The 12,047-nt window shown below is 37.9% G+C and overlaps 1 protein-coding gene across 4 annotated transcripts in view; it reads right to left on the reverse strand.

Annotated features, from left to right (window-relative positions):
* The window catches only part of LOC121859411 (hemicentin-1-like), a 251,339-nt gene that overhangs the window by 14,497 nt on the left and 224,795 nt on the right, over positions 1-12,047 (reverse strand). For all 4 annotated transcript variants that reach the window (XM_042356203.1, XM_042356204.1, XM_042356202.1 and 1 more), the window contains 2 exons: positions 11,444-11,574; positions 4,172-4,331 (listed from right to left, as the gene is read on the reverse strand). In XM_042356203.1, the coding sequence (XP_042212137.1) occupies positions 4,172-4,331; positions 11,444-11,574 (291 nt within the window). The remainder of the gene's footprint in view (positions 1-4,171; positions 4,332-11,443; positions 11,575-12,047) is intronic.

The following is a 12,047-nucleotide window of genomic DNA, read 5'->3' on the forward strand; positions in this document are numbered from 1 at the left end:
GAGAGAGACAGAGAGATAGGGAGGGTGTGTGAAAGTACTGAGAGAGACAGGGACTGTGTGTGGAGGTACTGAGAGAGACAGAGAGACAGGGAGGGTGTTTGGAGGTACGGAGAGAGCCAGAGAGCCAGGGAGGGTGAGTGGAGGTACTGAGATTGACAGAAGGGGTCTATGGAGGTACGGGGAGAGACAGAGAGGGTGTATGGAGCTACTGAGAGAGACAGCGAGACAGGGAGGGTGTGTGAAGGAACTGAGAGAGAAAGAGAGGTAATGGAGGTACTGAGGGAGAAAGAGACGGTGTGGAAGTACTGAGAGAGAAAGAGAGGGTGTGGAGGTAGTGAGGGAGAAAGAGACGGTGTGAAGGTACTGAGAGGGAAAGAGAGGGTGTGGAGGTAGTGAGAGAGAAAGAGAGTGTGGAGGAGAGAAAAGAGAGACGGTGTGAAGGGTACTGAGAGAGAAAGAGAGGTTATGGAGGTACTGAGGGAGAAAGAGACGGTGGGAAGGAACTGAGAGAGAAAGAGAGGGGTGTGGAGGTACTGAGGAGAAAGAGACGGTGTGAAGGGTACTGAGAGAGAAAGAGAGGTTATGGAGGTACTGAGGGAGAAAGAGAGAGAGAGAAAGGGGTTGTGGAGGTACTGAGAGAGAAAGAGACGGTGTGAAGGGTACTGAGAGAGAAAGAGAGGTTATGGGGGTACTGAGGGAGAAAGAGAGTGTGTGTGCGCAGGTACTGAGAGAGAAAGAGAGGGTGTGGAGGTACTGAGAGAGAAAGAGAGGGTGTGGAGGTAGTGAGGGAGATAGAGACGGTGTGGAGGTAGTGAGAGAGAAATAGAGGGTGTGGAGGTAGTGAGAGAGATAGAGACGGTGTGGAGGTAGTGAGAGAGAAAGAGAGGGTGTGGAGGTAGTGAGAGGTCATCAAGGAACAGAAAGGGTCGACGATGAGAAAAGCAGCCACACTAAAAGACAGCTGAAGAATCGACAAAATTTAGATAAAAAAAATAACAGTTTACCACCACAGTTATGTTCAGAAAGTTATGAGTAGTTATGAATAGCTGCTATTGGTGGGTTCTTACCAAAGGAAAGAACGTTGCGAAGATATTTTGAGATTTAAAATAGTACTGTAGATAAAAAAGACGAGATACATTTATTTATAATTGAATAAATAATAATTTTAACAGAATGTCCTCAAACATTTCTTTTTACGAAACAAGTTAAGATTCAACATTTCAATATACAATTCTAATTAAGTTCATTAGAATTTTAACAAAAGGTGTAAATTGGTATTTTATGTCTTATCTTTAAGTGGGCGAACGTAATGGTGGTGGAAGTTAGTCCTTGTGGTAGAGGTAATAGGGCTCTTACCAGCACCTTCCTTGGTCTTTCTCAACTTTAATTTCCGCTTCTAATTTTGAGAGCCTAATTTTTTTCTTCTCTCAGTCTCGTAACTGCATATGGAGGACTTTTCAAGGTCACGTTGTGTGAGATACCTTTATTCTTATGACTGTTCGCTGATATTTTTTTTCATAATCCAGAATATCATTTCTTATTCTAATGTTCTAATGATTTAAAGTAATGTTAAATAATCTTCCTCTTCCTAGACAATCATTTCATCAACACTTTGCACTTGTAACTGTGTATTATACTTTTACAATGTAATTTATTTTCCATTAAGAGCGTTAAAAGACGAGCAAATACCCCAGAAGACATTAGAGAGCAAGCCGGGCAGCTGGGATTTTGGAAGCTGCAAAGACGGAAACGTACATTGATTACTATCAGATGGGGGTCTAGTTGCATGCCCCCTACTAGTGTATCATGCGTTGGCAAGTGACTAGTCAGTGCTGGGTAGGACGCGCAGCAACAGACCTCATGTTACGACACAGAAAGAGAACAGGTGGATCTTAGACTCTGCTTATGACCAGCCTTTGATGTCAACAATACAAGTAACACGTTTTCTGTACTTGATCTGCCACCATCGGACTAGTAGACGACGCCTGCCTGAGAACATTCTTTACTGCTATGTGCTGGCAAATGCTGGCAGAGGAGGCTTAGCTGGGATTTATGCCTTCATCTTTTTATTTCGATATCGACCATTGTAGGGCAACGATTGTCCACGGATGGGAAGACATGCTCGTCTATAGAAACTGTAATAATACAGTGCTAGAGACTGAACGCGGTCATGGGCACATCATTGGACGTTTCACAGATGAAATATTCGTGAAATCATTATCCTACCATTGGGTGTGATATTAACCCAATAAAAACTCTGGGCGATAAATATCCTGGTTTATGAAGTGGGAGAAGAACATCGGTACTAGATACTTAAAAACAAAATGCCTCAAGAGCATCCGATAGCACGCTGTTTTTTCCCAGTAGGCTGAGCGATGTGCGGAATGGTCATCTTATTAAATCAGTGTAAATATTAATATGTATAGACTCTATATATGTTTCCATTTATACAGATAACAACAACTACAAAATAGATAGACTACCCAACTATATTTGACCTCATTCTTACGTTCTTTGCTTTCAGAGTGAAGGGATGGGGTTGAGTATGATCCTTAGAGAAGATAGAGCCATACACAAGCATTTTCTAAAACATAAAATCATAATTATGACTATTATGATTTAGAAACTATATTTTTTTATAGTTTGTGACCAAACCCACTTTTGTTTCAATATGTTTTAATTGAAAAGGTATGATTTGATTATTGTATAAGTTATTCTGTATAAAACTGTATCCATAGTATTTTGACCAAAAACTGGCCAGATCTGGCAATGAGTTGGCCTAGTTTATCAGATAATTATTCCTTGGCCAACGGCCATAAAAGTTATTGCAAACGATTCAGGACATAATTATATTCAAAATGATAACATCAGATCACCAATAAGACTTATTTTTTTTAATCGGCATCCTTTCTTACATAAAATAGGCTTCTCAAACCATAAACACCTAAAATGCCGATTAAAGACATCTACCGTCTGCAATAATATATAACTCCGTGTTATTATTTAGATCTCTTTAGTTTTGCAGCACGAAGATTTTCTTGAAATTAACCAGCTCTCGTGGACTATACAAACCAGGCTGATTATGACGAGTGATGTCAACAAATATAAATAATTAATACACAGTTACTGAAAGCATTACTTAGGATTCATTCCATTAGCACTTCATTACTTAGACGCAATTCACTTCCACAAATTACTTTATTCAGTACCCTTGAAATAAATCTCCGTCATGATTGTTGTAAGTAACTCGTTTCTCAGCCATCACTGCGAACTTACCCAGTATAGGGAGTGATCAATAAGGGGTGGAACAGTATTCCTGCACTCACATTTACAGACATTTACACACATTACAGAGATACTTTTATAACATTACACACCAATCCTTAGAAGCTCCTACAGGCGAGCTACACACAGACACATACCAATGTATTTCATGGATGCTGACAACATTGTAAGATCACATAATAGTATTTTCAGAGAAAAGTTACTTATTTTGTCGAGTGAAAACCATAAAAATAAGTATAAAAAAGGAGAAAGCCTGCATTTGTCACATGTGTGGTGTTTTAATTTCAGTGCATGTGGATGAAGCCTGGGAGTGTGTGTACTTCATGATAACGAGCATTTGCCCATGAACTTTGAATGCTGTCAGTATCATTTAGTCTATTATGTTATTGTACTTAGACGGGAGTTTGTTTGGTGTATCTCAGTCATAAGAATATCACTTCCTCTTGGAAATAAGCACCTGACAGCTTAGTCGGTTGTCAATGGTCAAGTCGCCTTACTGTTTACCATTGTCGTTTACCTGCACTGTCTCGGTACACAGGAAACTGTATACTGTATAACTGCATAGTTTATAAGCATGCTTATCCAATTGTAAACCTGTATAACAACTTTACTGATTTATTATTATTATTATTATTATTATTATTATTATTATTATTATTATTATTATTATTGCATAAATAAATATGCAGGGAGGTACACACTGATGTATAGATGGTACATACTCTGACACACACGGATATACAGCACGGTACACACTCTTACATATACATATATACTTGAACAGGACGGTACACACTCGTACATACATAACTATACAGACGGTACACACTCGTACATACTTAGGCGGTACACACTCGGGCGTATATGCGTATACAGGTGTACTCACACTGTATACTGAGAGTGAACGGATTACTGCGGGAGGCGGCGACGGCGTTGGTGGCGTTGCAGGTGTAGGTGCCAGCGTCAGGGCGTTGAACACTCTGTAGCACCAGGTTAGTTCCCCCCACCAGCACCCCGGCCGTCTTGTGGTGCTTCACCTCTGTGTCCTGGCAAGGAGGAGGTCACAGCTTAGTAGGGGGAGGAACATGACCAGGGACAAGGGCAGTCAGATAGGTTAAACGCGTAGACAGAACTAGACACACAAATAACACAGGCCAAACAGACAGAAAAAGAGACAGATAAATATACATACAAAAATACACAGACCAAATAAACAGTGGTAATTTCAATGGCCATATCGTGAACAAAATATGAGTAAAAACGAAAAGAAAAATATTTTAAATTGAACACACACACACACACACACACACACACACTTGTTTATTATAGCATCCAAATTACAGCCTCATAGCTCAAAATGTACCTATTAAGATATTTACATTTACAAATACACGGTATGTTAATGACGCCCTTTGTGGGTGTTATGTCGTACAAATATTAATGTTAACTTTCCACTGTTTATGTGTCGAGCGTTTTAAAGATAATTTCACTACGAATCATTCGAACTGACTCTTAAGTGAAGCAACACAACCATAAGAAAATATCATCGGTTCTTACGTAACCTAACTTAACCTTATAAAATCTACCCAACCTTTCCTCATGTAAGTGAGATATACTGTAGCTAGATTATATAGATTATACTATAATAGTACGAGGCAAAAATGTTAGTTGAGTAAAGCTTAACTACAATATCACAAAAAACCGTAGCACATGTTCTACAACTTGTAACACCCATGAAAACTGACTTCATGCTGTATTTCTTCTGGGTGTAAAAAAAAAAAAATATGTGAATAATTACTGTTTTCCAAGAACATTATTGTAGAGTTATGGGAAATTTTTACATGTATGGTATCTGCTTTAGTAGCGGATCTAGCATAATTTGAATGCAACAATAAAATAAAAAAGAAAACTACCGATTAAGAGTGAAAACTGAACCACACCAAGTAGGGCGGTATGCTAGTGAAAGACTCCGCCTGGTGTGTTAGTGAGTTCAGTAAGGGAGCCACGCATGTGAGTGAAAGTCTCCGCCTGGTGTGTTAGTGAGTGCAGTAAGGGAACCACAAGTGTGAGTGAAAGACTCCGTCTTAGTGAGTGCAGTAAGGGAGCCACAAACAGCCCAGCATCCATTACGCGAGAGCAAACTAGGAGCCCAAGCGGCTCTCCTCACATCACTCACGGGGTAATTACCCGTCAAGGGAAAAATAAGGAGAACGGCAGAATGGTGGAAGGGAGAGGGAAGAGATTGAAAGAGAGAGAGAAATCTGGCCCACGCCTGGATGCTTCTCCATGAAGCCTTCCCTCACTAACGTCTCCATAGGAAGTATTTTTCTGTAGCTCGCTCCATCAGGTTCTTCCCTCTCTCTCCCTATCTCTTACTTTAACAGTTCTCTGAATTTCTAAACCATTTACTTTCTTCGTCCAAGTACAAGTCATTCTGCATTTCTCTAGTGTGTTCATGGGAGAAATAGTTCTTTTAAAATCGTGTTTTTCTTTTATGCTTTTCATTTTATAATATATTATTGCTTTAAGTTCTTCATTTTCTATACTTATATTTGTCGTCATTCTTTAACAAAATTATATAACTTAGTTTCTGATTTCTACTCAACACTGAATAATGTTGTTTCCTCGGCTTCTGCTAACCATTCATGTCAAACAATAAAACTACATATTCAAATTTTCTTGGTCTTCTTTTCCCATATATCAACACAAATTTCAATATGTTTATGAAATAAATACAAAATATTATATTTTATTTTTTTGTCAAGATTACAGATATATATTACTTGACTTCCGTATTATATTCCAAAAACAGAAATATCAAAATATTCAGCAAAAAAAATATACAATTGGTTACGAAAAAAAATATCCAAATAGAGCAGAATTAGTAAAGGCGTTATGGATGGTGCAATCGGTGTTCGTAAAATAAGAGGATAAATGAATGTGAATGTAATTATCAAGTGTAAGTTATATATCACAAACTTTGGTGTAAACTTCGGAATAAATCCGTAAGGGCAACAAATATACAGTACAGTAATAACAACCAGCATGTTTATAATTTTTTTCCACTTTAAAAATAACCATCTTCTTTTTTTGAACAGACAGCAGAAACTAAAGATGTTCAGATGTGGATCTATGTGTCTATAATTTTTCTGTTAACTCCTTATACTTTTTATTTGGTCTTTATAATATATTCAGAAATGTCGGTATACAAAAGATTATAATAACCCGGCTTAAGTGGTTAAATGGTGTCGAATGCAGTCTCCATAGAACGAGCTTTTCGGTCATTGTTTTTGATAAATATTCCAACACTAAAATTTTCCCAGCAATCATTATCTGACACAAGATAACTCGTCGACTCCAAGATACCACTAACACACTTAACCTTTCGATATGACCAACAAGTTTCTCCAGTACCATCTCATAGTATAGGAGCATTAAGTTTCAAGCAGTACTCTCAAAATCCCTTTACGATAATTCTGCGAAGGTGCTTGAGTGTATAATTCAGTACAGTAATTCACTTTTTTACCGAAATTAAATATATAATTAACATTGGCAAAGTCAGCACGGCATTTAGTATTTTTCCGCTTTCTTGTTCACGAGAATTGGGAAGAAATGGCAAAAGTATTGACAGAGGTGATACAGATGCCCTACCAGAGAAGATCAACAAGAGTCGGATCACTCGCACACGCTCATTAGTGCTGCTTTTCATCTCGTACATCAATGGACCTTAAGATATACTGTAATTCTGTAGCTTCATTATGGGAGCAGTGGTTCAAAGGACTTACACAGAGTCGTCATTTATATGATCCAGGCGTTGCTCGAATAGAAACTCATAAGGAAATCCGCCCATGACCGTGAATCAGACACCAGTGAGAGGCTCCCATGGTTACCGGGACGATCACCATTGGGAGGAGATAAAGCCAGGAAGCATGACAGTAGACACGGGCCACAATGACTCCTCCTCGAACATGATGCCAGAGTTAGCGTCAAGTGAATCAAGACAGTTAAGTGCTTATATAGTTGACTTTTATACTCCCAGGAAGTCAAGCATATCCTAGTAGCATAACTTGCTAGTTAAACCTCTGAACAACAAATTCACTCATAAAAAAAAAGGAATTCAGCCAAACATTCCTAGCTTTCAGCGAATCACCAAAAAGAAAAAAGAAAAAAAAAATAACCACGGAAGTTTCTCTTGTGAGTGCCAATTGCAGAGTAGTTAGTATTTATCTTTGTCTGTCAGTATTATTATTTTGGTACAGTTTAGCCAGTATAGTACTCCTATCACAATTAAACCAGTATGGTACTCCTATCACAACTAAACCAATATGGTACTCCTATCACAACTAAACCAATATGGTACTCTTGTCACAACTAAACCAGTATGGTACTCCCATCACAACTAAACCAGTATGGTACTCATATCACAACTAAGCCAGTATGGTACTTCTATCACAAATAACCAGTGTGGTACTCCTATAAATCTTCTTTTAAAAATATCTATTGTCTCAGTATTAATATTTCTATAATACCTACTTTATTTTCCTACTTTTTTTGCACCACCAAATCCATTATATCATATATTGTTATGTAGATAGAAATTACCATTGCAATAATTATAAGAGTAATATTGCCGTCATGATACTGACAGTTTCAGTCCTCTTGTTTCACCTTATTTCCACCCATATTGTATTGCTTCCCTCCTATATCATGTTAATGTATATGAACTCCACTGTAAAATATGTATATACTTATAATATAAATCTAAAAAAATAAAATAAATACATAACCCCATGTTACGCGTATTATTCCAGATGATGCTAAATGTTACATAATACTTCCTTGAGAGAGCTCAGGCTCTCAATTGGTTCAGCGATGGCAATATTGTTATTATTTTCGACTCTGTTTCAATATCAATATGGTTCCAGTATGGTACCTCTATCACAACTAAACCAGTATGGCACTCCTAACACAACTAAACCAGTATGATACTGCTATCACAACTAAAGCAGTATAGTACTTCAGCTACAAATAAACCATTATGGTACTCGTATCACAACTAAAACAGTATAGTACTTCAGTCACAACTAAACCAGTATGGTACTCCTATCACAACTAAACCAGTGTGGTACTCCTATCACAACTAAAACAGTATAGTACTTCAGTCACAACTAAACCAGTATGGTACTCCTATCACAACTAAACCAGTATGGTACTCCTATCACAACTAAAACAGTATAGTACTTCAGTCACAACTAAACCAGTATGGCACTCTAACACAACCAAACCAGTATGATACTGCTATCACAACTAAAAGCAGTATAGTACTTCAGCACAAATAAACCAGTATGATTGCTCGTATCACAACTAAAACAGTATAGTGCTTCAGTCACAACTAAACCAGTGTGGTACTCCTATCACAAAACTAAAACAGTATAGTACTTCAGTCCTGGCAACCAGTATGGTACTCCTATCACAAAACTAAACCAGTATGGTACTCTATCACAACTAAAACAGTATGGTATCAGTCACAACTAAACCAGTATGGTACTCTATCACAACTAAAGCCAGTGTGGGTACTCCTATCACAGCTAAAACAGTATAGTACTTCGGTCACAACTAAGCCAGTATGGTACTCCTATCACAACTAAACCAGTATGGTACTCCTATCACAACTAAAACAGAATAGTACTTCAGTCACAACTAAACCAGTATGGCACTCCTAACACAACCAAACCAGTATGATACTGCTATCACAACTAAAGCAGTATAGTACTTCAGCTACAAATAAACCAGTATGGTACTCGTATCACAACTAAAACAGTATAGTACTTCAGTCACAACTAAACCAGTGTGGTACTCCTATCACAACTAAAACAGTATAGTACTTCGGTCACAACTAAACCAGTATAATTACTCCTATCACAACTAAACCAGTATAGGTACTCCTATCACAACTAAACAGTATAGTACTTCAGTCACAACTAAACCAGTATAATTGCTCCTATCACAACTAAACCAATTATTGAGCTCTATCACAACTAAAACAGTATAGTACTTCAGTCACAACTAAACCAGTATGGTACTCCTATCACAACTAAACCAGTATGGTACTCCTATCACAACTAAAACAGTATAGTACTTCAGTCACAACTAAACCAGTATGGTACTCCTATCACAACTAAACCAGTATGGTACTCCTATCACAACTAAAACAGTATAGTACTTCAATCACAACTAAACCAGTATGGTACTCCTATCACAACTAAACCAGTATGGTACTCCTATCACAACTAAAACAGTATAGTACTTCAGTCACAACTAAACCAGTATGGTACTCCTATCACAACTAAACCAGTGTGGTACTCCTATCACAACTAAAACAGTATAGTACTTCAGTCACAACTAAACCAGGATGGTACTCCTATCACAACTAAACCAGTATTGTACTCCTATCACAACTAAAACAGTATAGTACTTCAGTCACAACTAAACCAGTATGGTACTCCTATCACAACTAAACCAGTATGGCACTCCTAACACAACCAAACCAGTATGATACTGCTATCACAACTAAAGCAGTATAGTACTTCAGCTACAAATAAACCTGTATGGTACTCGTATCACAACTAAAACAGAATAGTACTTCAGTCACAACTAAACCAGTATGGCACTCCTAACACAACCAAACCAGTATGATACTGCTATCACAACTAAAGCAGTATAGTACTTCAGCTACAAATAAACCAGTATGGTACTCGTATCACAACTAAAACAGTATAGTACTTCAGTCACAACTAAACCAGTGTGGTACTCCTATCACAACTAAAACAGTATAGTACTTCAGTCACAACTAAACCAGTATGGTACTCCTATCACAACTAAACCAGTATGGTACTCCTATCACAACTAAAACAGTATAGTACTTCAGTCACAACTAAACCAGTATGGTACTCCTATCACAACTAAACCAGTGTGGTACTCCTATCACAACTAAAACAGTATAGTACTTCAGTCACAACTAAACCAGTATGGTACTCCTATCACAACTAAACCAGTATGGTACTCCTATCACAACTAAAACAGTATAGTACTTCAGTCACAACTAAACCAGTATGGCACTCCTAACACAACCAAACCAGTATGATACTGCTATCACAACTAAAGCAGTATAGTACTTCAGCTACAAATAAACCAGTATGGTACTCGTATCACAACTAAAACAGTATAGTACTTCAGTCACAACTAAACCAGTGTGGTACTCCTATCACAACTAAAACAGTATAGTACTTCAGTCACAACTAAACCAGTATGGTACTCCTATCACAACTAAGCCAGTATGGTACTCCTATCACAACTAAAACAGTATAAATTACTTCAGTCACAACTAAACCAGTATGGTACTCTATCACAACTAAACCAGTGTGGTACTCTATCACAACTAAAACAGTATGCTTCAGTCACAACTAAACCAGTATGGTACTCTATCACAACAAACCAGTATGGTACTCTATACAACTAAAACAGTATAGTACTTCAGTCACAACTAAACCAGTATGGTACTCCTATCACAACTAAGAAGCCAGTGTGGTACTCCTATCACAACTAAAACAGTATATCGGCCTTCAGTCACAACTAAACCAGTATGGTACTCCTATCACAACTAAACCAGTATTGTACTCCTATCACAACTAAAACAGTATAGTACTTCAGTCACAACTAAACCAGTATGGTACTCCTATCACAACTAAACCAGTATGGCACTCCTAACACAACCAAACCAGTATGATACTGCTATCACAACTAAAGCAGTATAGTACTTCAGCTACAAATAAACCTGTATGGTACTCGTATCACAACTAAAACAGAATAGTACTTCAGTCACAACTAAACCAGTATGGCACTCCTAACACAACCAAACCAGTATGATACTGCTATCACAACTAAAGCAGTATAGTACTTCAGCTACAAATAAACCAGTATGGTACTCGTATCACAACTAAAACAGTATAGTACTTCAGTCACAACTAAACCAGTGTGGTACTCCTATCACAACTAAAACAGTATCGTACTTCAGTCACAACTAAACCAGTATGGTACTCCTATCACAACTAAACCAGTATGGTACTCCTATCACAACTACGACGGACACGTCACTCACCTCCTTGTACCAGGCAATGCGCTGCACTGGAGGGTTGGCAACGATAAGACAGTCGAAGTAGACGTCGTCTCCCTGGCGGATGTGGTCTGGTCGTAGTGACGCCCCCAGCTCGAGCCGTACCAGAGGCGCGTCTGGGGGATGAAAAGGAAAGAGTCAGCGTCGGTGCTGTTGTGTAGGACAGAGGTGTGTGTGTGTGTGTGTGTGTGTGTGTTATTCTACTTCGTGTATATGTTTGTAGGTACAAAAAAAAAGTGTCGCAGTCATTTTATATATAGTCCTTCCATTACTTCTGGTGAATTTTACACCGAATAGGTTCTGTACTAAGTTAACATAACCTAGAACAGATCACTCACTACGTAACCTTACTGTATATAAGCTAACCACATGCACAACGTAAATAATTCCTTATATTAATTCTCCTGGCGTACAAAACCAGAATTTTTTTATCACTAATTACAAAGGTAATAAAAAACCCGCCTGTACCTGTCTATGTCTCTTAAAAGAATAAAAAAAATGCCGATATTAGAAAAAATCAGTACACAATTGTTACACATAAAATTATAATGTCTACCTGAAATATATTAGTATTACACTAAAAGGGCTC

Source organism: Homarus americanus, unplaced genomic scaffold, assembly GCF_018991925.1.
Source record: "Homarus americanus isolate GMGI-L3 unplaced genomic scaffold, GMGI_Hamer_2.0 scaffold7626, whole genome shotgun sequence".
Classification (NCBI taxonomy): Eukaryota; Metazoa; Arthropoda; class Malacostraca; order Decapoda; family Nephropidae; genus Homarus; species Homarus americanus.